We start from the raw sequence: 25362 nt of genomic DNA, 5'->3' as shown, positions 1-25362 counted from the left end.
TTTTTTTACAAAATTCTTGTCACTTTTTAATAAATCAATAAAAATTTGACAAAATCCAAAATCTTTTTTACATGTCAAAATTTTGAGGACTTAAAATCTTTGATGGCCGAAATATTATTGCCTCTATTTGAGGTATTAGGGAATCAGTCATCAAAGACAGAAGATGTTCAAAGGGTAACAGAAGCCCTCAAAGAACATTATTCAAATCCTGATATGATTTTGGCATATTTTGAAATTATTCAGACAAATCAATCACCAACAATACGTGGCGCATCGTGCACAGCATTACACGACTCTATTAAAATGCACTGGCCGAATATTGTCGAAAATCCTCAATTCAAAGAAGAAATTAAAAATTTATTTCTTCAGGCATTAACAAAGGAAACAAATATGAGAAACAGAAACCTATTACTAGACTCAATGAATCCAATTTTCATGACAGAACTCGATGATTGGTCTCCATTTTTGCAATTTATCGAATCAATTTACAACGACCCTCAATATTACTTCATGACACTTGCATCATGCTTCGACAGTTTACCTTTCCAGGCTGTTGGTGCCTTTTTCATTCCAATTTGCCAATTAATTGAAAATGTTTTCGAAGGATCAGACGAAGGAGCAATTAAATTCGGCGCTGAGTTACTTACAGTCATGTTTACATTCCTCTCTGCTGAACCAGAGTCTATGTTGCCTCTTTTCCAAGCATTAAATCATTGTATCAACAATGCATTGAATTCAAACGCTTCTTACATCAACAATCTCATTAACTCTTTATCTAGTATCATAGAGAGTGCTCCAGAGTTTTGTTCTCCAGAAGATTTAATAACTCCTTTATTTGCTGACGCTCAGAACGAAGAAATACCTGCATCCACACGTGTTTTACTTATAGATCCTATTGTCGCATGTGTAAAGCGTTATCAGGAACAGCTTGAGTCAATTTTCCCAGATTGTATCGCATTATCATTGCATTTAGCGAAATTATGCTTTGAAGAGAACGAATGTTTCGAGGACCAGCGAAATTGCTTCTTTTCAACTGTTCTTCTTGAAACTTTAGTTGAATATATGGATCCAAACGACTTTTTCGAGGAATTTTGGGCCAACTTTGAAGAAGATTCACCAGAATTCTCCATTGCTTTTGCTTGTGGTCTTATTTCGTTCATTGAATACATTCCAACTGTTGTTGCACTTCATTTCAAAGATATTGCAGAGTTTTCTGTCAATTTACTTGAAAATGAGCATCATTGTTTCCAGGATGCCGGTATTTCAGTACTTATGGAGTTAATTGGAAGAGTTTCAGAACCAATTTCTGATTTTTCAAATCAAATCATACAAGATGTCATCAATTCAATAGATTCAAATGCTGATAAAGATCCTTCATTGATTACCACAGCATTTTCGTTCCTTGTTGAGTTTTTATACATTGTTCCTCTTGCAATAGAAAATCTCGAGCCATTATTCGAGAAAACAATCTCATATGCGAAGGAATTCAACTCATCATACACACATCTCATTATTTCCTGCCTTGCAGCCCTTATTTCCGCTGCAAGATCTGAAGCTTATCATTTTGCACCGGCAGTACTCCCAATTATCATGGAAGCCGCCGAGATGCAATCAGAAGAACACCAACTCATACAATCAGCAGGCATAGAAGCACTTTCAACCTTAATAAAATTTGCTCCTCAATCTGCAACAGAAATATACGACCATTCGCTCAATATCTTTGTAGAGGCATGCACACAGACCCAAGATATCCAACTCTACTGTTCTTCCATCCTTGCATTTCGTAATATTTCCCTTCATCAAACTCCAGAGCTTCTCAATGCCCTTCCAACCGTCATCGACAGGGCCATTTCCCTCCTTAATGTCGATACAGATGACAGAACTCCAGGAGATGAAACATCAGCGATGGTAGACGCAAGACAAGCTTCATGTCAGTTTTTGGCCGAACTTGTGAAAAGACACAAAGACGTTGTAATGCCGTCAATGAGTCAGTTGGCCAAAATTGCAGCGAGATTGGTCGATTTTGATAACGATGATGTATCGAATATCGCTTTGAAACTTGCTGTTCGCTGTTCTGTTGCTTTGAATGAAGTTCCACAGAAGTTGATTGGCCATTTGGTCAAAGGACTTCAATCTCAGAAGCAGAACTTAGTTTGTACTTGTTTCAAAGGTTTCGAAAAACTACTTAAAAACGGAGTTCCTACTGTTATCAAAGAAAATGAAGACACTCTTCAAGACGCAATAAGGAATGGCTTTGCTTTCTTCGAAGGAGGATTACTCTGCCAGCACTCTACAACGATGCAAGGTGAAGATGAAGCAGAAACAGAGGAAGACCAAGGTGAAGAAAATTTGATAGAAAACAACGATGTTGACTTGAAGGATTCCGTGTTTTCCTTCTTCGCGACATTGGCACAGTACAGACCAGCAGATTTCCCATTGGAAGAATTCTGGAAATACACTGAATCTACGGAAGAAAACCCTGATCTAAGAATAGAATGTATCGGTGTTTTGACTGAATTATTTGCGGTTTACCAAAGTGAACTTCCCCCAGTTTACAAAACCGCCATAAAATCGGCCTTTTTCCAGTCATTAACCATCATTGAATTTACACGTCCTCCACATCCAATCGCTGCCATTCGATGTGCAATTGAAGTACAAGGACATGCCTCTCCTGATGAACTCAAATACGCGTTACAAGTAGCATCAAATGTCTTGGAAACAGAAAACGAAGGACAGTTGTATTATTGGCCAACTGTTGCTGCAACTATTTCACTTCTCTTCACTTTGATTAAGGTTTGTGGATCACAAATTGACTTATCAGAGTTCATTGAGAAAATGCTTGCATTAGCTCCAAGATGTTTGGTTGAAGCTGAATCAGAAAACATTGTTTCGTCTGTTATTAATTTACCTGACGAAATTAAACAGATGCACGCAGAATATATAGTAGAAATACTAAGATCTGCATTGGATAGAGGTGTGAAGAAAGGAATATCAGAAGGAACAGCACAAGCTGCTCAAAATCTTCTTGAATCATTATTGAAATAAGTTTTATTTATTATTTCGAAAATAAAAAATTATTATAGAGGTTTTATTGTATATTAAAAAAACTCGCCTTTTATTAGATATGATCACAAAGTTGATTTCTTATACTCTTTTCCCATTTGAGTCTCTGATGTTTTGAAGATTTGCAAATACTATCTTCACATCAGGAGTTGCAAAGCTTTCAGTCCATGAAAATGAAGCTATGGATCTCATGAAACCCTATCAGCAGAAGTTTCTTTCCTTTTGGACTATAGCTGATTTTATGATGATTACAACTACTGTGTCACTTCAAGGCTTCCAGTTCTTCCAAAAGTGAGCTGGACAGCTCCTGAAACACCAATAGCAGAGGCTTTTTGGGCTCAAAACGAATCTTCGAGCCAGGAGCTAAAAAACTCCCTTTTCATACGACCTGGAGATTTGGAGTTCTTATAAATCTAATGCTAAATGCCCATTTCTACAATTCATTTTATCGATGCCAGAATAATCAGCAATAGGAATTGTAGAAAGTTGTATCTGCTTAAATTATTTGGACAATTCATTCTCATAAGCTTTGGTTCCTTGCATAAAATAATAATAGTAATTAAAAAAAGAGAAATAATACTTGAATGTTTAGATGCTGAGAGTATTTGACATTTGAGCTTGAATTCGCTTAATATCAGCAGCGAATTCGTAAAATTCGGTCATGCCCATTTCGATAGAAACAGGCTGGATATTTTCGAATTGTAAACGCATTTGAATAAATGGAGTTCCTGCACCTGTGCTTGAAGCTGCAGTTAGACCAAATCTCCATTCAAGGTCTTGAAGTTTATCGCCTGATGATTTCTCAGCTAAATCTTTAACAACAGTATCTAATCTGTTGCTAATAACTTTGCCGATTACTTCGGAGTATTCGTCATTTAAACCTGACTGTTTCAATAATGGAGAACAGTCTGAAGTAGCTGTGCGAGATTGAAGAAGTCTATTAATGAATGATAAAATAGTATCTGCTAAGATTTGCTTTGTTGATGTGTCTGAGAATTCTAATCCGGCGAGCATTTGAGAAAGATTTGATTTAAGTTGTATATGATCAAGAACAACACCTGCTAATTGGGCGGCTTCTTCAGTCGAAATCGACTCAAAACGAACCATATTATCTTTTATTTCTTGTTGTGAAAGCATTTTATTATTAAAATGACAAAAATTCCCAATGTAAATTTTTGACAATGTAAACTATTTGACATCAAAAGGGAATAATTGCGAAAGTTCTAGTGACGAGAGTACAATATGCTCTTTTTTTGTTCTATTATCATTATTCCTGGGAAATTTGTATTTCAAATCTCTCGGAATGGCACATTGTATCGCATTAATAACTTATCCACACTACAATATTCACTTATTATATGACAACCATTAAAAATTACATACTCACTCGAAAACAGTAATTCCATTAATTTCGGACATGATTTGAATGAAATTCACCATAAAATCTATAATTGATATTTATCTATGAATTACTATAATAATACATTAAAACATTAATAAAATAGCACCATATCAAAATAGAATTAGACCAATTTAGTTTTATCATTTAATTAAATTAATTTAAGGCAAAATTTAATCACCGTATTGAAAAATACTATTATATCATTGACACTTGAGTTTTACACGAGCTTGAAACCAGTCTCTGTATAAGATATCAGATTTTCAAGTTTGACAAAAGTCTCAAAAGAGTATTATGATAAATTCGGAAAATTCACATCGAGTTCGCCAGATTTTTTGGAAGCCACCATTCGGTGAAGTCATTTTTAGATCCTTATTTATTGTAAAGAAATCCAAAGAATTATAAGAGCAAAAACGATATTCATTTTTATACATGATTTTTATAGATAATTACAAAGTTACTTCTTCCCAATTGCTAAAGAAATCAAATGATTCACACTGCTGCTGTATAATGCTTTCTGATATTTGATCGAACAAATCCATTATTTCAGAGTTTTCTTCAATTGGAGTTGGCACATTTTCAGTTTGCTGAAGTGCATTCAAAACATTACGAGGCTGTCTTCTTTCAAGCTTATACTTTTTATGAGGAATTCCATGATATTTAGATAAAGCCCCATTCCATCTGTTTTTGATATTACTTCCACTTCTTCCAGGAAGGAACTCTGCAATTTTAGACCACTGGGGTCCATATTGTCTATATTTTTCGACAATAATTTTATCTTCTTGATCGGTCCAAGGCTTGGAAACAACACTAGGATATAGGTATTGATTGTATCTATCTCTGCACTGCGTGGCGCTTCTTCCAGGAAGATGCTTTGCAATGTCACGCCATGTTTTGTTATTGTTATCTTTTGCCAATTTTCTCAAGAGCTCGTCTTCTTCAGCTGTAAATCTCTTTCTATAAAGGCTTGGAACCTTTTTGTAGGTAGGGCACTTTATGCTCATAACAGTTTATGATAAATGAACTACAGTTTTTCACTCTCAATTTCCAATATTTTCATAGTATTATTATCAAAAAATCGGGAATTTCTGAACATCCTTTCAATTATCTGAATTCATGGATCACATGAAATTTTGAAGGTGAAAATCATCAAACTAACATAAGGGCATGCTAGGAATTCTGTGATTAAAATTGAATATCCGATAATTTATGTCAAAAACTTGAGAAGCTTTCAATCCGGTATAATAACCCAATAGCCAAAAACTAATAGCATAATTATATAGCTGAATAGAAGTAGATGCGTTTGATATTATATTCTCGTTATTCTAAATAAAAACTCTTAAATTATTTTCATGCAGTTTTTCTTTAAATAGAAACAAGGTACAACTCACAAGATGTTTCATAAAGTATACAAGCTTATATTGGGGATGATTCTCAAGGCAATCATAATTTTTTTGGAAAATATTAAAACTAAGGTAGTCACAAAATCTAAGTAGTGAGGCTCTCAAAAATTGAACCGTACTCCATACAAAATTTGTGTACCCTCACTACTTAGATTTTGTGGCCTTCAATTGAGAGGTTAGTTTTGATAGAGCACGTTATAAAATTAAAAGGGAAAAATCAATAAAATTTAAACATTTAATTATATATAATGTAAGGAGTGTAATTCCAAATTTTCTAAAAACTATTCAAATTTGAGCATTTTTTTGGAAATAGTAAATCTAATATGTACATCTAATAACAACATGATTCATCACCTTTTCAAGCTCTGCAGTCAATTTTTTGAAATTTGATTGAAATAAATGTAGCAAAAATTACATTTCATTAGGGAATATATGAGTTTCTCTGGAAACAGGCTGATAAATTTTAAATTTTGTCCAATCAACATGAATACATTGAGAAATTTGGATTGATTTTCTGGTAGAATCTGGAACAATTCAACCATGTATAAATGGATCATGTAATCATCATGAAATGTTAGTGTTAGAGTTCAAAAGAAACAGAATGAGTGGAAATCAAACACAATCTGAATAATTTTAAACGTATACAATCTTTAAGTTTGTATTTTGAATTCTACATATATGATTATGTAATTCGTTCTTTCAAATTTTCGAATTCAGGCATGTTTTGATAAAATTCATTCCCAAAAACGTCAATTAACAATTAAATTTAGTGTATTTTAAATATATATACGTATTATATTTTATAAATTATATTAAATTCGCAAAATTTTAAGTTTTAAACAAAAATAAAAAATGTTCAAAATATGAAATTATGCATAGGATATTAAAATTTACATGTTAGCAATTTTTTTGAATTGCTTTCAATTTTCATATTGAAATTTTTAAGATTTTTTTCTGAAATAATAAGCAAGAATATCAACCTAAATAATATTAAATTCCATGCGTTAATTTCCCCTCAAAAGTCATTGACCGCCTCTCAATCTAGATTTTGTGAGTACTTTATATTATGTTATGAAACAGAAAATATCAAATTTAATAAGAAGTATGAAGTAATAAAGTCATAAAATATAATAATTTCTTATCATGATGAATATTACTCAATATTTCAAATCGATTTGGATGATATCATCAAAGGATTGTATGAATAGCCATTTATTATTGTTCTCCATTCTGGCATTAAAATGTTAAAAATCGTATTAAAGATAACAAATAATTTTTTACAAACTTGAAAACATGGCAAAGTTAAACATCATCTGCTCTTTTCTTTTCAGTTTAATAGGGGAATGTTTGAAGACACCAGGATAAATGGTACCGTAGAAAAGAAGTTTAGCCATGGTAACGGCATTCTTTGTTGCATCTCCGATTTCTTTACTAGGATTGTTGATATCATCTGAATTAGGGCCGATGTCAACAAATTTAAATCTAGAATAGTTCTTTAAGGGTGCACCCGTATGTACGTTTATTTGAGAGGAGGAGGATTACCCTCTCAATTTTGAGGGATTCGTTAGTTTATTTTCTCGATGAATATGCAATAAAATTTGATTTTTACCTTATTAATATACTTCATATAATATACACATGTTCATGTAAAAACTTTTTTCCAAAATCCTCAGGAATTAAGGGATTTTTGAATTTTAAGAATTTTTTTCGAATTTTTTCGAAAAAAAAATATTTTCAGAACAGCCTTAACGGCTAAGATTTAGGAACAATGTTAAGTATCAAAAAGAAAGGAGGTCTGATATAGACAACATATATCGTTGAAGGTTGAAAAAATCTCTAATATTTGAGCCCAAAATTTCAAATTTTAATTTTTTGAAAAAAGAGGCCACCCGTATGTACGTTTATTTGAGAGGAGGAGGATTATATTTTTGAAAGGGTGAAACATTATGAATATGTTAATTATATAATAATATGTATTATTATAAAAAAGAAAAAATAAAGCACGTTAAAATTTTTCTTTCTTGATTTTTTACAAAATCTACTTAGAATTATGCAAAATATGACTAAATAATTATAAATTTCAAGTTAAATTTTAATTTTGATAAATAATTTAAATTTCAAAATATCAAGTTCAGTTCGACTATGTATGTAGTAATTCCTCAATAAAGTGCCAAAACCCTATTAAAATATATGAACATTTTCAACATTTTAATGTTTTTATTTAAAAATTTGTTGGAATATGAGCTTCAAACAATTATTATGTAAATAAAAATAATTAAATATATGTATTTATTCGTATTACAACCGTAGTAAGTCGATTCTTCCTTTCTTCTACTGAGTTTTGAATTTGATTTCGAATTGTAAAGAGATTCAAAGGGAAAATACTAGCGGATAAAAACTACCTCCATGAAAGGGTCATAATGGAGTCAAGTTGTATTTTTTGATATTTTTTGCTTTTCGAGCCTAAATAGGTAGCCAATATAATGCCTAAAAATAAGGTTCTAAATTCTGAAGTTTACATGATCCTCTCGTGTGCACCCTTAATGGAGTCGTGACTTCGTATGTTTGAGCCCAAATTGTCGTACCGTTTAGAGTGAATGTAGAGAAATCCGAAGCGTTTGCAACACGTCTGTCTATTACAACCCATGATCCTGTATATTCTTCCCCATATAAAACATAATCAACCATCATACAGGATCATGGGTTGTAATATCAAATTCGATCATAATTATTTTAGTCAAGGTTAAAAAGTTTAATCTTTTTGTTTTTGGCTAATATACAAATTTTTGTATATTCAAAACTGTAGTGAAGAGAAATTATTGAGATCTTTTGTAATTGACTCAAATTTTAAAGCGTTAAATCTAACAGATGATAAATTATATATGAATAATTTCAAAAAAACGTTACAACCCGAAATTTTGAAAAATTGAATGGACCATTGAAAAAATAATTGAGAAATAATAATACCGGATTTTATTATAATTCTACTTATAAAATGACAAGCTGACTGTCCAATCAGTGAAAAATTTAACGGATTTTAATCGAAATCATGTTGTTATGTTTGCGGTTTGTAAATCAATTCAAAATTTAAGTTTTTAAGTAATTTCGTTTCATCCTATGAAAATTTAGACGTCGCATTGAAAATTTAGCTAACCGTTATCGATGTTTTATTTTTTCCAAATATATATACTATGAACTACTTTCTTTGATAATAAAATTTTCGAGAAAATTTCTATATAAACCACTAAATTTTGAACGATTTTCAATCATCTAAAACTTGCATTACATAGCTTGGATCTCTTTACCTTTAGAATCAAAAAATCATTGAGACAAGTCATATATTCGTGGATACGATAACCCGTATTTGGCTTTCAAATATCAAATGTCTATTTGATCTGATATAATGTATTAGAATTAATTGATATATCCTGCTTGTTTTAAACAAAATTCTCAATTTCACAAATATCTTTTCAAAATTCAGATCTTTGAGACATCAAAGAACATACAATGATTCCAATATCAGATTAAGTCACTTATCTATCTTTAATTATATCTTTGATTGTTTTGAATTACAATTCTAATAATTATTCTTAATTATTAGAGTTTCTTATGTAATTGATTGATTTGCTCAATTTATCTGATCAACTATGCCTTGTTTATCAATTTGGATATCTTTAATTTTATAAATAGCAACATTGAATATTCAAACGTACATTTACTTTTAATATTCACCATTTTGGTTTTCCTTTTGGAAGGTTCAGCTCGAAGCTCAATGAATATGCATATGAATAATCTATATTGTTAGTAATTTAAACTTTGAAATCAAATTTTTGAAGTAAACAACAATAAATTTAAACAATTTATTGCAATCAGCATAAAATGCTTGATTTATGTATCACGTGTTTCAAAAAACAGTTTTAAAATTTTTATATCTAAGATGAATGCAATTCATGAATGCCAATATACACAACTCATAAGCATCTTAAATAAATTAGTTATTATCAGTATCAAATGATTTGTATTGCTAATTTTATTATCAGACATTTCGATATTTGAATTATTTGAGATTTCATTGAAAAATCAAGCATTATGATCATTGCAAATCATAACACCAACCTTATTATGTGAATTTAATTTGGAAAAACTCGTAAATAATCGTAATATTTTTTTGTAAATTTATAATATAATTACTATTTAACACCATTATCTCGCTAATTGAATGAATTTGACACAATGAAATCGAAAAGTGACAGTTTTGACCAGAAAATAAATGAATCGTCGTTATGTACAACCCAGCCAGGTTATGCAATCCAATCCACAGATGGTTGCACAGCCTATCACACCTACAGCTCAAGCAGCACCTATGATGGCTCCACAAAATATTCAAATTAATCCATGCACTCCATGGGAAAGTGAACACATCATTGAACCAAAACCGAACATAAACGGATCTAAATTCCCACCATATTTCAGGCCATCAGTCTCAATTCTTCCAGCAAATAACACAGTCGCAGAAAATGCCGGAATTCCTTTAAACCTTGTTGTTCATCCTTCATTAGTTGCCAACGTCCCTGTTTTGAATTACTCTCAATCACCAATTCCTCGTTGTTCGAAATGCGCCGCCTATTTATGTCCATATACACAAGGATCCCCAGATGGAAGGTCATACACATGCGCCATGTGCAAATCTAAAAATGTTTTGGCCGATGCAGCATCTACCATACCAATTCAGCAGCGTCCTGAATTGGCCAATCCAGTTTATGATATGATTGCCCCTCGCCAATACATTTCTGCTCCATATATTTGCGCCGCCTACTGCATCGTTGCGGATATGTCCGCACCAGCCGTTAAAAGTGGTTTCACGGCCAACTTTTTAAGTTCAACTCTTGCAACTATTGACCAACTCGATGATACATGCAGAGTCACCATTGTCACCATGTCGAACAAAATTACCATGTTTGATTTCAAGAACCAAACAGAGTTTGTTCTCAGTGATTTGAAGGATCCTGCCGTTCAATACCCACTTGTTCAGCAATTAGGCGAAATGCGCGACCAACTTAAGCAAGTACTCAAAATGCTCATCAGCCGTCCACCAGAAGCCGACGGACATTGCTTCGGATCAGTTCTTGAATGCTTAAACAGAATTATGTCACCACTTGGCGGTGTAATCCTCGCAGGCGTTTACGGACGTCCAACTTACGGACCAAGAGTACCTCCTCCACGTCCACAAAACGCAAGTCCGACAGAAGCAGATTTACTTAAGCTTCCACAAGGCGAAGGCTTCAAATTCTACAGAGATGTATCATTCATGCTCAACCGCCAGTCCTGTTCCATCAATCTTTTCCTTGTTTCCGATACTTTGGCAGATGCTTCGATTATTGGAGTTCCTTGCGGCCTTACTGGCGGCAGATTGTTCTACTACGGACAGAATAGCGAATCTACAGCCTACCAGATGCACAACGACATCTTTTCTGTCATGACAGCTGATTATTTCTACAACGCTTCAATTCGTCTTAGAGCTTCTGATGGAATTAGCATCACCAGACTCCAAGGCACATTCACGATTCAAAACCACGATTTAATCAACTTCCCAATTCTCAATCCTCGTGCTTCAGTCAATTTCGAGTTTGCTATCCAGAACCCACTTTCACAACCAGTAATCTTCCAACTCGCTATGCTTTGGACCACGAAAAATCACGAAAGAATGATCAGAATTTTCACATTCGAAATTCCGATTTCACAAGACATAAATCAAATTCGCCAATCGATGGATGAAGCTTCAATTCTTTCATACTACACAAAGCGCGCAGTTATTGACTGCCTTACCGATGGTCCTTCCGTTGCATTAAAGAATTTGAAGATTAACTGCAACAAGATGCAGAACAAGAACCTTCCATTCGAATACTTCCCATATTTGGCCCATGCCCTCTCCGTCTCTCCACTTCTCTGCCCAAGACATCCACTTGGTCCTGATGGCAGAATGATGGCCATCATCGATTTCAGAGCGGCATCAATTGTTGAGATCTGTCTTAGGTTCTATCCAAGGTTCTTCGCTATTGATACTCACCAAGGACCATTCGGACTCACAACAGAATCATTCGCTAGAGGAACTTCATTCTTGCTTCATACTTTCGACAAAATATACATCTGGATATCACAGGGAGCTACTCCAGAATACTTGATGGATGCTTTCGGAGTTGATTCGCTCGCTAATTTACCAAATGAAGTTCCTAACACACAAACACCAGAAAACACTTACTTACAGGAGCTCATCCAACAATGCATGACAATCTCCCAAAGATACCTTCCTGTAGAGGTTATTCCTCAGGGAGATCCAAGAGAAGCAATTTTCGGAGAAGCCCTCATAGATGATGCAACAAATACACATTCCGGTTACGCTACTTGGAGTAATGATATAAGAACAGCTTGTTAACTAAAATAAATAAAAAATTATATTCAACTGTACAATAAAATATATCGTTTTATAAGTTTTAAACATATTTTGTTTTGAGAATAGTTTTTGGAATAAAAATGAAAGATTTCGGATATAAGGTCTTCAAAAAATTGTGCATTTTTTTGACCTTACATTTGCGCAGATTGATAAGTCACTTTTCAGAAAAATTTGGCAAAAATGTCATATGTCATATTATGATATTCTTCTTCATTCTTGGCTTACTTTACAGTGCCATAAATCCTGTTCGAAAACTCCCTATTCATAAGAAATGGGAACTTGCTGATGGACGTTTCTTATTACTTAGAGAAGGAACTATTTGCCAACACATGTTTGTGTATAGATGTTATTTGGATACAAGAGCTTATATTTCTGATGGCACCAATGAGGTCGATTTTACCAAAACTTCTGGCATAGTAAAACTTGCTGATGGAAGAACTGCTAAAGTCGGTGACGACAATTATTTGAGAGTAATTGGAAGTAGTCTTGAATCGACAGAAACGCATCGACTGGGACAGGTTGACCGGTTTTTAGATTAAAAAAAAAATTAAAGAATTTAGTTTTTTTTTTTCATAGAAAGTTTTGCTTTGATAATGGTGAATAATATATCCTTCTTTCCGTATATTTTATTAGATGTAGAGTAGGAGCTGTTAAATGCATTCGAAATCAGAGTTTTCAAATGATTTGGAAGAAATTTTGTAATAAAACCCAATTACAAATTATACTGGATTTAAAAAATGTTTGTATGGGGCATTATGGCTTTTTTTTTAATTTCATTTTGAATTTGGTTTGTTGGTGTTATTTCCTATATCTCCAATTGGAAAATCTTTGCTCTTGTGATCATGATCTTCTTTTGGATCCATTTCAATAAGGCTTTGTTCATCATTTTGAATATTATCAACAATTGATTGATTTTGCTGTAAATATTCTGTACTCTTTTGAGCCATTTGTTCGGCTGATTGTTGTTTATAAGTGGCAACTAATTCTGTAAATTTAGCTGTTTTATTTCGATGTTTTGGAAGGCCTTGGATCTTTCCATTGACAATTTGATGCTCAACTCTTCCACTTCCCATAAAATCATTAACAATAAACCCTCGAAGTTGAAGCCTTTTACTCATAAATATAAAAAAGTGACAACTTCGATTCAAAAATTTGACAAAATGACGTTAAAAAATGTAAAATTATTTTTCAATGTCTGGTTTTCTTTCTCTACGCGATTTAGGAGTAAATGATGTCAACGAGCGTCCGAAACCACCGTCAGTGAAGCTTGCTGAGCGTTGGAATGAAAGAGATAAGAAACCAACAACAATGGTTTTCACACAACAAACAATTGATTCGGAACAAGATGCACTAAATAAAAAGATTGCTGAAAAGCAGGCTGACATACAATTTTTGATGCAAAAATCTACATATTATTCACGAAACTCAATTAATTTTGCAAATGAAGAAATTAATTCGCAAAAATCATCAATTATATCTCTTAACTCATCACCTTCTAAATCATCTGCAAGAAATCCTCCATCACCACTTCGTTCACCAAGTAATTCCACATTTAATACAAGATCAACTAATCCATCAGGATTTTAATACTAAATGTTTGATAATTTGTTTAAACCTCCTGTTTCTTATAACTCTCTCTAATGTTTTTAATATACAGTTTTATATGAATTTTTCTCTAAATATTAATAGTATTAAGGCATTATAAGTATGGATTTGCGACATGCACGAATCATATTACAAATTATAGTTGTTTTTTATACTAAATAATTACCAAATTACGACAATTTCAAATTTGTACATGAAATTTTTCTATTTAAACATATTCACCGTGTTTTCGTATAAATTCAGTGATTCTGTTGATATCCTTGTAATAATCCGCAAAATAATTTTAATTTGAAATTTTATTGAGAAAAGTATATTAATTTTATCTTGGTTTGAAGCATTATATATAAGGGTTTCGTTTTGCGAAAAAAACGTACAATACGCAATTTCGCTAAAAAACATTTAGCTAGCAATTTCGACCTTTGACTCCACTCAAGACGTCACTTTTTTAATTTTGCGGTATCATATTTTTGGAAAATCTTTATGAATATTATATAAAAAGTCTCTTTAATATCTATATTTCATATTTTTATCGATTTTTAAAGTTTTTGCGAAAAGTATTCAATTATTTTTGCTATTTGGTCTGTAAATGTTAGATTTGCGACATTTTCTGATATGATATTCAGTTTCTACGTTGATAATAATGCTTATAGAACCCTCTTGCTATTGTGTCAAAATTGCGAAACCGATAGCAAAAATATCTCGCAATATCAAAATTGAGATATTGAGTGAATTATGCATTATAGAGATTAAAAATCTGATTTGTGAAAACATCTCATCAGTTTCTAGCTAATTCAAAAATCTTTACTATCTTATTCGATTAAAATGAAAAGGGAACAGTTTCATTATGCTTTAAATGACAGCCTTATAATATAATCATAGTTTTCGCTCAATATGCAGCATTTTTTTTTCGAAATCTATGGTCAATGTCCTAAATACTGATTGCTTTGCATTCATATCTCTTACATTTTCTATACCCACATCACTATTCATTGCTATTCCTATCTTTTTCATTTTTGTTTGTTTCTCATAATTTCTCAAAAAACATGATAACTTGATATTTGTAAATATCATACTTTATAACGTAAATAAGAACTTGACCTATTAAGAAAAGCAGTAATGAAAAGAAAATCTGAAATTCATAAAAATTACAAGTTTCTGATGACAATTAGCTTAATTAAACCAGGTACAAGATTATATAATTGTATTTTCTATCCAATTATCCATATAATATCTTATCCAGAAAAAATAACTTGATCAATACCAAATGATTTTTTAACTAGTAAATAAAGTATTTTCTTTACACACACATTGTATATCATAGTTTTTTTTTTGGTTTCGCAAAACATCCAAAAACAAATATGCTATAAAAGTGACAATTTTAGCAAAACGAAACCCTTATTATATATTTAAATGATATTAATGATATGTTTTTAATTATAAAAGTACACGTTTAAAATATTTCATGGATCCCCTTGGTGACATTCTTGGATTTCTTGATGCATCCGAGAATAAAACGAAGAAGGAGATGCATGAAATCATAAATACTCAGCAATCAGATGAAATTAACCTCGAAATAAAAAATGAAATTTCCATGTTAGAAAAGGAGCTACAAGAAAAGACTCAAAAAGAAGAATATCTCATGAATGAACTCAAGAATCTCGTATATGATGCAGAAATTGAAAAAGATCAACTTAAACAAAAATTACTAGAAAAATTAAATTCACAAAAGCAGAAATATGAAAAAGCACTCAACAAGCATCAAACACTATACAGAAATCTTGTTGAAGAAAAAGCTAAGCTAGATACACAACTTAATTCAGTTAATCAGCAATTAGCTGAAACAGAGCAAAAACTTGGCAAACAAAAGAGACACATTATCGAACAAGCAAATTTACAGCTTTCTCAACAAAGAGAACTTGCTATTGCCCAAGAAAGACAACGGCAAAAAAAGATATTAGAAGAAAAAACTCGCGAGATCAAAGAAGCTACTGTTCGAGGTTTAGAGCCGGAATTAAAAGCACTTCTTGATAAGCAAAAGAAAGAAATTGACGAATTAAATGCAAAACATCAAGAAAACATTTTACAAGCTAAAAAAGATGCTGAATCTTTTCTTGAAGATGAAAGAAGGAAACTTGTTGAACAATTAGAGCACGAACGACAAGTTGAATTCGAGCAACTTGAAGATCAACTTCGCAGACAATTATCTAGAGAAAAAGAGCTTCATAGAGCAGAATTAGAACAATTAGCATTGAAAAAACAATCCGCTGAAAAAGACAGAGAAAACCAAATCCAAAGAGCAAAGAACGAACAAGAACAATTGTTAAACGAAGCAAGAGAGAGATGGAAAGCAGAACTCACTGCAGAACAGTTGAGAGCTGCAAAGGAAGTTGAGAAGATACAAGAGGATGTCGAAAAAGCAATAAAATCTGCTCAAGAAGATGCAAGACTTGCTGCTGCCGCAAGAGAAGTTGAAATCAAAATGGAACTTGAAAAAGAAACAAAAATGAAAAATGAAATGAAACTTAAAAAAGTTATTGAAAAACTCGAAGCAGAAACAGAACGAAAGAAAGAAGAAATGAAGAAAGAATCACAGAAGAGAATCGATGATAGTCAAGAAGATGCAAAAGAAACTATTAAAGAACTTGAAGAACAAAAAATGAAAAAGAAAAAGCAGATTGAAGAAATAAAAGAAAAAATTCAAAATGAACGCGAACTTTGTTCGAGAATAGAAAAAGATAATGAAAAGCTTATTAACGATATTAATGAACAGCGGAAACTGAAAGAAGATATTCAACAAAGCATAAAGAAGAAAGAAGAAGAACTGTCCATTGCAATTAAGAAGCAAGAAGAAAGAGAAAGAATGCAAAAAGAACAAGCAGAAATTGATGAAAATACACTGAGAGAACAACTTGCAGAGGCAAAAGCAAAGTTCTCTGAGAAACAAATGCAATGGAAAGTTCAAGAAAAGGAACTACAAGATAAGAATAATTCTGAAATCGCAGCACTTTCTAAAAAGATAAAATCTGTAATCGAAGATAAAGAAAGAACTATCATGTCTTTGAAAGAAAAACTTGCAGAAGCACAAGGAAAATTAATGGATATAAGCCGACTCCTCAAAAAACAGCAAGACAGAATCAAATAATGTTATTATGTATTTATATTTATCTACGCTTTTTGTTTATTTATATATAAATGATTTTCCATCTAATGTTGATAGTTTTTGATATCTATTTGACAGTTAATCAGTACATTACTCTTCTCAAAGAGCGATGAATCTATTATCATCTTTCTTTTTGATATTTGCATCATGTGAAAGAAGGAGTTCGGTTATATCTTTACTATTTTTAAGTGCTGTAATATGAAGAAGTGGATATTTCTGACAGAAGATATGGTGCTGGAGAAGAAGTTTAGCGATTTCTTTGCTCTTATAGTATTCTGTAAGATGAAGAACATTTTCTCCATCCTTATCTTTTTCATTGGTACCTGCACCATGTGAAAAAAAAAGTTCTGCGATTTCATTACTATATTACTAAGTGCAGTATAATGAAAAGCGGCGTTTCTACCAGATGAAATGAGATATTCTTCAATGAATTAACAAAACATATGTTATTATCATTTATTTGATCAAAACAAACTAAAAAAATAGAAATTGTTAGAAGAAATAGTATATAAATTTTTATGAATAAAACAATATAAATAAGTATTATGCTATTTAGCCAAGTCTTGCGATAAGTCTTTCCATTTCTTGCTCAGATGACAAAACTTCAGAAAGAATTTGTTCTCCGTTTTGAACAACAAAGTTCTTAGTGAATGCAATCATGCCATTGATTGTGTCCTGAGATAAATTAAGCATTTCAAATGATCTCTGTGATGTTGATAAAACTTTTGCGAAAATTGCGAAAATTTGACTTGGTTCTGCAACTTCCATCGTCGTCATGCGGACAACATGAGAATAAATGAAATCGTATGGCATATTCATGGCTCTAAGTGGCAATCTCATGAGAATTGGTGGAATCCAAGTTTCATAATCGAAATCATTCGATTTATCCATCATAGAACAGATGAATGCTGTTGCCAATCCAGATGTAGCCCAATAATACCTTTCACTGCCTGGTTCGATCTCAAAAATTTCAATAATTTTTTCGGAGAATTTTTCAATTTCAATAGCTTTTGGCTCTCTTTCGAAAATTACTCTTGCAGCGACCAATGATGTTGGGAAGAATGTGAAATCAATGTCTAATATTGCGTTGACAATAACATTAATGATATTCTTCTTAAAAACGGTCGGAATCTTTTGCGATGTCTCATAAACAGACAATAATAGTGAACAGATATTCTGGATTTCTTCCAAATCTGTCTTGTTTGCATCTGGATTATTTTTAGCTCTATTTCTTGCCCATCCTGCTGCTTTGATCGTATTATTGAGTAATTTATCAGTTTCAACTAATTGTGGATAGTTTCTGACGGCGGATACAAGGAATTTATAAAGTGGTCGGACAATTATTTCTCTTTCTGAGTCCATAAGCAACTCGCCATCATCGCTTGAGTCGCTAGAGTCGCATTCATCAGCATATTCATTGGCGTTCGCTGTTTGGGAAGGAAGATTTTTGATAACTGCGAGCATTGCAGAAGGAAGAGAGAATTGAAGCCATTGGTCAATACCTTCATAGTGTCTCTTAGTTAAAATGTTCAAGCAATGGAAGGCTCCTGCAGCGGCGAGAGGATTTTCTCCGCTCAAACAACTTTGGATCGCTGTTGCGAGTTCATTAGCTACATTTTCATCTTTAGTAACTACAAGAATTTCTGCAACGCAAGCCATGGCCGGGAAAACTAATACATCAGATGGAGCGTCTCTTCCAAGGATCAGAGCGCCTTCAACGAAATGATGTGGGTCCTCTGGACATATTTGAGGCATCTTTCTGTATAAGATTCTGACAACTCTTAAAGCAGAATCTAAACATTCGATTGCCGATTCTCTGACTAAAGATTCGTCATCATTTTCGGGATCAGGGGATTCTACATTTACGTAGAAACAGAAATCCAGGAAGGAATGGAGCTCATTAGCAACATTTTCTAAATAAGGGCAGCAGCATTCGACCAAATTGCCAAAGCATGTGACGACACTCCTTCTAAGGTAGTCATCGGGTGTATTTCCTATCTTAAGAAGCAATTCTATGAGCCACTGTGCATTATCTCCAAGTTTTTCGGGACAAAAACGAATCATCATAGCGACGGACTCCAAACATTCGGCCTTGAGAATCGGATCTTCATCTTCGCTGATCTGGCAGCCTTGAGAAACGATCGGAATGAGAACATCAGCAAAAGTTTCGATTCCGTCTCTTGCTGAGTATATCATCATGGCCACACAATGAACTGCTTCATGGGAAACCTCTTTGTTCTCAGATTGGACAAGAGGAATGACAGATTCAAATGATGGGCCAAAAATATAATCAGGAAGGGCTGAACTGTGGAAACAGGCTGATAATGCTTTAAGTGATTGTTCAATGTTATCGTCAATGGTCGATTGTAATGAAGGAAGTAAAATTTTCACTAATTGACAAGCTTGTTCACTTTGTTCAAGTGTGAATTGGTTTGCGAGCTCTGTAGCAGCTAATAATGTGTAAAATGCTGCTTTTTCTATCTCACAAACTGAATATTTTTCAATAAATGAAAAAATATCGGAAAGGATTGACATTATTGGGCCAATATTGGTTTCAATGGAGAAGGCAACTGCCATTGCTGATATCGTTATATGTTCATCATCAAAATTCAAGTTGTCAAACAAAATTTTGAAGAATGAATCGGGATAAACACCAGAAGCTGTTTCACTTATGATGACAATGAATCTGGAATCATCTTCATCGATTGCTTTTGATGCGCAATTGATGATTGCTTGGGCCAAATTTGGAATCATGTCATCAATTACGTCTCCGCTTGATCCGAGCATTGATTCAAGTATCATAAACACAACGGTGTAGTTTATTGGTGAAAAATCTTCTTGAGATACAAGGTTAAGTAGTTCTGAGAAACATTCTTGAGAAATTGAAGCGAGTTTGCCAGAAAGGAAGCAGTTTGCAATAGCAGATGCTGTCTTACGGCAAACATACTTTGTTTGAAGTAATGATTGTATGAAAAATTCGAGAATTTGGTTAAAGGTTGGAATTAACTGAGCAATATGGGGATCATCGTCCGGAAAAGTGTGGAAGATCGGTGGTAATGCTGGAGTAATTGTGTCAACTAACGGAAGCTCTCCATTTGCTAAGCATAAGTTCAATCCTTCAATAATGAAATCCATGTACTGATCAAATGATTCAATTGGTATCACTTCTGCAATGTTTGAAAGAAGAGTAGCTGCCAACGCGAGTTTTTGATTTTGTAACCAAAATTGAATCAAATCTTTTAATTCTGGCCATTCTGCAGCGTCAAACTTAAGTATTGATTGTATAGCATAGCATACCAAACGTGATACATTGTAGTTTGTGCTTTGGCGGATCAATAAAGGAATCTGTGCCTTTAGTTGAAGTGCGTGCTCTGTGTTCAAATAGTGTTTTTCGTAGTTGTTTTTGATGCAAGTATTCATTGCGACAGCAGCGGCATTATGAATTTCTTGGTACTTCGGATCAGTTAAAATTTCAAGTAAAATAAAGGTAGAATCAGGAGTTTCGTATACTGACTGCAAGTATTTGGTACTTTCAAGTCTTTCTTCCGGACTAATAGTCTGTGACTTGGATATTTCAAGCTGTTGAGCCAATTCTTCAGTCATTTTTGATAGGACTAAAATCTTCATAAAAGTGACAGAAGATTTTTGGAAACCTGAATAAATTGATTTACTATAAGTATTAGATTAAATCTAATTTTGAAAATAAAATCGTCAAAACTCATAAATTATTGACAATGTTTGTTTGTCAATTCCTTTGGATTTCTGTCGTTTTCCGATTAATTACGTTACTTTTCAATAATACGAAATGTTTTTCTTATTTTTTCCATTATTCTGTTTCTCTAAGATACAGAGGTTCAAAGAAAAGAACGCTCCCATGAAAGGCAATTCAAGTATCATTTCCGATGATAATACTATATTATTTCTTTTAATTTTAATAACAATTATTATATTGATTGTTTCATTATTTATTTGCGCTTATGCTTGGTATATCTCTCATAATGTTCCACAACGCGAACTTCAAGAAAGATTCCTCTCTCAAAATCCGCCGAGATTCATGCGTGGAGATCAATATTTACCAACTGGATACGGACAATTTACGCAATTTTCATACCCTCCTCAATATTATGGACCACAGATGCAATTTGGTATTCCTCAAGGCATGCCACAAGTTCCTCCAGGCACAAATATGCCTCCTGGTTGGGTATTTCCTCAAATACAGCCACAACCAGAAAAAATACAACAAAATTCCGATGCTGCAGAAGAAGATGTTAAAGAAGATGCTAAAGAAGAATCACCACAAACTACAGCCTAAATTGTATAATTATTAGTGTTATAAATATCAATTGTTACTTATTACATACCCAATCTTTTTGATTTTTATGCTCATTTCATAATGTATATAATATTTCGTTCAGAGAGCAATATTTTTTTAAAGAATATCAGAATTTAGATAAAATATATGTCTTGGAGTTACGTTTAGAAGTTTTGCTTTAACAGTTATATCTTATTAATATGATTATTTGATAAAACATTTCTGTAATTTCATATCTATCTTTCTTATGAGTTTGAAACCTTATGGTCAAATGTATTTCAGTATATATACAATATGCATTACATATAATGAGCTATATTATGAATTTAGGCAGTATATTGAGTTAATTTCAAAAAAATATTGAGAATCACATGTTTCTTTGATTTGATATGAGCATATAAGCATAAAATCGTTTGTAATTTAATTCGTATGCAATATTAGAGAATATTAGTCAGTAAATTTAATGTTGATTTGCAAAAAAATTGAAGTATATATTGGAAATGAAACATTGAAACTTCACTTCATAAATATGAAAAGAAACGAATGGCATGTTATGAGATATTTAAACAATTATTTGTCATAATTAATTTGCTTGAGGTGTATTGTTCATTTCTTTGATTTACTGTCTTTGTTGAATAGGCTGATCATACTTTTCAACTCATAGGCCGTTGTAAATGTATTTTTCATTTCAAAATGGGGAAAGTATTTCATCTATCAAATCATGTGACAGTAATTGAATTTTGAGAGCATCACAAATTTTTTATATCAATACAATAATCTACCATTATCTCATTTAACCATTATACTTGAATTTCCGAGGATGATCGAAAATTTTTTATGAAAATTTTAATCATTCAAAATTATTCGCTCGAAATTCCTATTTATTATTTCGAATACTGATAGTTGCTTAAAATTGAGCTAACGATACAAATTGAATGTTAAAAAGTATTATATTGAATGGGTTCAGCTCCAAGTAATCACATTCAATTCGATCCATACTTACCTCTACAAAGTCCTAGATTAAGGCTCCAGCAAAGTGATTTCCATGATCCTCACGCAAAACAGCAAACCTACAATAGATCTAAAACTAAAATCATACACTGTGGTTTTCACGGCATATGGAGTCAATATGTTCCTAACTGTGTATGCCCTGCGCCAAGATCAGGTCATTTTTCGTGTTATTCTGATGATATGCACACTTTATTCATTGGCTACGGTACATCATACAAAAAAGAATTATTAAATGATGTATGGGCTCTAGATTGCGTTCAAAAGAAATGGACGCAATTAAATCTTTCTGGCGAAATTGTATCACCTCGTACAGGAGCCTGTGCATTTTATAATGATAACAAGATAATTGTTTTCGGAGGCGTTGCAGACTCTGTTTATTACTCCGAACTTCATTCAATCGATCTTGAAACCGGATTCGTCTACCACATTCAAACAACAGGTCTCGAACCGAGCCCAAGAATGACACCAATTTTCTTTATGCACGATTCTAAGATCTTTGTCTGGGGAGGATATAATGATCAGTGGCCGAATGAACTGAATGTACTTGATCTTAAAACAATGCATTGGGAGCAAATTCAACAAACAATCACAGGACGAACAGCCGTTCCATTCATCAAATATAACAATCGAATTTACTCTTTCGGATGTTGTAAAAATAGCAATTTACTTGTAATCGATCCAGACAAATATACAATTACAGAAATTCCAACATACGGATCACAACCTTCGTTTTCAACCATTGGAGCCGGAATGACCTTGGTTGATCACTTTGCCTTATTTTTCGGCGGAAAAGCAGCATCAGAATATGCGCTTCTTTATGCCTGCGACTTAGAGAAAGCTACTTGGTTTGTATTTTATGTTGTTCCTGATAATGAATCGGTTACTCAATCAGATGGAATGATATCTGAACTCGGCATGTTTTTGATACCCAGAAAAGCTAATTACTCACTCGTTTACGAACCGCTAACCCAAGAAATTATATTTACATTAGGTTTGCCAGAATTGGCTCCACCCCCTCTTTCAATTATCAATATTTCGAATGCACTTGCACATTTACATCATAGAGATGATATGTGTAGCATACTTCAATTCAAGAACAATCGAAATTCCATGTAATTTGTTGTTTCTTTTTTATTTATCTTTTAATTAATAAATATTATATTGTAGTGTTGTTTTAAAGTTGAATTTGCATCTTTTCTGTTAATGTTTGCATAATAAAATTGAGATATCAATAAATAATTTCTAATCTTGATTTTTTATACTTGATGAGAATCAAATGAAGTTTAAAAACAGATTAAGTAATGTTTCCGATAGATAGTATTTTATTAAAAAACAGATTTTAAGGAACTCAGAATTTTATCTGGTAATTTCAGGCCAGGTAATAATTCCAAAGGCATTTTCTTAGTAAGTTCCAATGCCTTTTCCCATTCACTAGAGTTTGGATGGTTGGATGGATAAGCCAAATGGAACAAAGTGTTTTGTTCCACTTCGGCCCTCGTTTTTTCCATATTTTCTATTATGCTTGGTGTTTCTTTAACAAAAGTAGACCAACTATCTTTGTTCCAAGCCCATTTTCTGGCAACAATTGCCATTTGTGCGTGATGTAAAGAGCAACATATCTTTATTGCATCTCTTATTGCACGTACTTTCATTCTTCTCTCTTTTCCTCTGTAATAATCAAGAGAAGGACGATTGTTGACTTCTAATATCCAAGGATTCAAATTTCTATCAAGCAAAACATCAAATCCAAGCAAATGGAAGCATCGAGAATATCCCACATTAGGACAATATTCTTCTTCTGATCGTGATAAGAACTCATGTGCTGCTATTATTGTAGAAACAATAGCATTATCAATTCTTTCCCAAACAGCATTGATATCAACACCCATTGCTTCCATCCTAGGGAATATATCAGACACTAGTTGTGATATTTCTGATATATCACAGTCTGGGTTCTCGCTATTTAGAGAAACATTTGTTAATTGACTAAATGTAGTTCCTGTTTCAAATTTTTCCGAGCAGAAGCGCGCTAGTCCATTTCTATATACGTAAATTCTTAATGGATTTAACGAAGCTATAAGAACGTACAATCTTAAATCAAATTTTGTTCCATCTATTAAGTATGAGTCGATATATTGTTGTACAACAGCTAGCTTCTCTATATGGGGCACTTCAAACTTATCGCCAGACTTAAATATTGAAATTCCGCAACCAAGAGAGCCGCCATCTGGTTTGTAAATATAAGTTTTCCCAGAAACTTGCAGATCGTGAAGGAAATCTTTAAGTTGAATTGGTAAAATGAACGATTTTGGAAGAAAATTGTATAAATTTGGAAAATGTGGCTGCATTCTCATGATTACTCTAGTATAGGGACATTTTCTGCAAAGAATATTAATGCTTGGAACTCTATTTACAACTTGCCACGGCTTTAAAGGTCCAAAAAAATCGCATTCTTTCAAAGAATCATGCCAGACAAGCATTGCAGTTGATTCTTTATCTTCTATAGATACATCTGCTTCTATCATTGCTTCTATAATTGACCGAAATTTACCACCCTCAATGGTTGCATAAATTCCGGTCATGCAGAAATTCAAATTATGAACTAACTTCACGATATCAATTATCTACATCTCAATGCAAATACAGATGAACATTTTTTCTCGCTGCAGTGAATAAAATACATTATAACCTTAAATTTTGAAGCACTAAGCATTGTCATTATCCTTTTGCAAATTCCAACATGACATTGTCATTATCCTTCTTATGTACAAGGTTAATATTGTATAGGTCCAACTCTCATTCAAAATTGACGTTAGATAAAACGATTTTAAACAAGAATTTGAAAAATGTTTTTGAAACTTCAAATTGAAAATGTAAGTGAATTAATTAATGTTGCATCTTTCTGCAGATTTGTGATATTTGAATGTATATACATGCATCATTGTCAATCTCTATCTC

General features: G+C 32.7%; 12 protein-coding genes across 12 annotated transcripts, besides 1 other annotated feature; 7 read left to right on the top strand and 5 right to left on the bottom strand.

The window, feature by feature from the left end:
* Nucleotides 1-97: 97 nt before the first annotated feature.
* Nucleotides 98-3084, top strand: TVAGG3_0420460 (importin beta family; the record flags this gene model as incomplete). The annotated part of the gene is made up of 1 exon (XM_001324410.1): nt 103-3045. One exon carries the CDS (start codon nt 103-105, stop codon nt 3043-3045), a length of 2943 nt encoding a protein of 980 aa, XP_001324445.1.
* Nucleotides 3085-3642: 558 nt separating this feature from the next.
* Nucleotides 3643-4225, bottom strand: TVAGG3_0420450 (COMM domain-containing protein 4-8 family member family; the record flags this gene model as incomplete). The annotated part of the gene is made up of 1 exon (XM_001324409.1): nt 3652-4200. One exon carries the CDS (start codon nt 4198-4200, stop codon nt 3652-3654), a length of 549 nt encoding a protein of 182 aa, XP_001324444.1.
* Nucleotides 4226-4911: 686 nt separating this feature from the next.
* TVAGG3_0420440 (RNA polymerase II transcription regulator recruiting protein) lies at nt 4912-5466 on the bottom strand (the record flags this gene model as incomplete). The annotated part of the gene is made up of 1 exon (XM_001324408.1): nt 4912-5466. The coding sequence occupies one exon, from the start codon at nt 5464-5466 to the stop codon at nt 4912-4914; it is 555 nt and encodes a 184-aa protein (XP_001324443.1).
* Nucleotides 5467-7364: 1898 nt separating this feature from the next.
* Nucleotides 7365-8405: a mobile genetic element.
* Nucleotides 8406-10129: 1724 nt separating this feature from the next.
* Nucleotides 10130-12345, top strand: TVAGG3_0420420 (ER to Golgi vesicle-mediated transport; the record flags this gene model as incomplete). Its single annotated transcript, XM_001324407.1, has 1 exon — nt 10136-12298. The coding sequence occupies one exon, from the start codon at nt 10136-10138 to the stop codon at nt 12296-12298; it is 2163 nt and encodes a 720-aa protein (XP_001324442.1).
* A 168-nt stretch (nt 12346-12513) lies between these two features.
* TVAGG3_0420410 (uncharacterized protein) lies at nt 12514-12855 on the top strand (the record flags this gene model as incomplete). The annotated part of the gene is made up of 1 exon (XM_001324406.1): nt 12514-12855. One exon carries the CDS (start codon nt 12514-12516, stop codon nt 12853-12855), a length of 342 nt encoding a protein of 113 aa, XP_001324441.1.
* Nucleotides 12856-13089: 234 nt separating this feature from the next.
* Nucleotides 13090-13434, bottom strand: TVAGG3_0420400 (uncharacterized protein; the record flags this gene model as incomplete). Its single annotated transcript, XM_001324405.1, has 1 exon — nt 13090-13434. One exon carries the CDS (start codon nt 13432-13434, stop codon nt 13090-13092), a length of 345 nt encoding a protein of 114 aa, XP_001324440.1.
* Nucleotides 13435-13502: 68 nt separating this feature from the next.
* On the top strand, nt 13503-14563 carry TVAGG3_0420390 (uncharacterized protein; the record flags this gene model as incomplete). The annotated part of the gene is made up of 1 exon (XM_001324404.1): nt 13508-13903. The coding sequence occupies one exon, from the start codon at nt 13508-13510 to the stop codon at nt 13901-13903; it is 396 nt and encodes a 131-aa protein (XP_001324439.1).
* An 812-nt stretch (nt 14564-15375) lies between these two features.
* On the top strand, nt 15376-17483 carry TVAGG3_0420380 (centrosomal protein of 131 kDa family; the record flags this gene model as incomplete). Its single annotated transcript, XM_001324403.1, has 1 exon — nt 15384-17063. The coding sequence occupies one exon, from the start codon at nt 15384-15386 to the stop codon at nt 17061-17063; it is 1680 nt and encodes a 559-aa protein (XP_001324438.1).
* A 150-nt stretch (nt 17484-17633) lies between these two features.
* Nucleotides 17634-20684, bottom strand: TVAGG3_0420370 (armadillo (ARM) repeat-containing protein family; the record flags this gene model as incomplete). The annotated part of the gene is made up of 1 exon (XM_001324402.1): nt 17634-20684. One exon carries the CDS (start codon nt 20682-20684, stop codon nt 17634-17636), a length of 3051 nt encoding a protein of 1016 aa, XP_001324437.1.
* Nucleotides 20685-20884: 200 nt separating this feature from the next.
* Nucleotides 20885-21475, top strand: TVAGG3_0420360 (uncharacterized protein; the record flags this gene model as incomplete). Its single annotated transcript, XM_001324401.1, has 1 exon — nt 20956-21393. One exon carries the CDS (start codon nt 20956-20958, stop codon nt 21391-21393), a length of 438 nt encoding a protein of 145 aa, XP_001324436.1.
* An 810-nt stretch (nt 21476-22285) lies between these two features.
* On the top strand, nt 22286-23678 carry TVAGG3_0420350 (nitrile biosynthetic process; the record flags this gene model as incomplete). Its single annotated transcript, XM_001324400.1, has 1 exon — nt 22351-23520. One exon carries the CDS (start codon nt 22351-22353, stop codon nt 23518-23520), a length of 1170 nt encoding a protein of 389 aa, XP_001324435.1.
* A 51-nt stretch (nt 23679-23729) lies between these two features.
* TVAGG3_0420340 (positive regulation of cilium movement) lies at nt 23730-24986 on the bottom strand (the record flags this gene model as incomplete). The annotated part of the gene is made up of 1 exon (XM_001324399.1): nt 23730-24986. One exon carries the CDS (start codon nt 24984-24986, stop codon nt 23730-23732), a length of 1257 nt encoding a protein of 418 aa, XP_001324434.1.
* Nucleotides 24987-25362: the final 376 nt, after the last annotated feature.

Source organism: Trichomonas vaginalis, chromosome V (assembly GCF_026262505.1).
Source record: "Trichomonas vaginalis G3 chromosome V, whole genome shotgun sequence".
Lineage (NCBI taxonomy): Eukaryota > Parabasalia > Trichomonadida > Trichomonadidae > Trichomonas > Trichomonas vaginalis.
The sequence above is the reverse complement of the archived record's forward strand: the minus strand, read 5'-3'. Positions and strand labels throughout refer to the sequence as shown.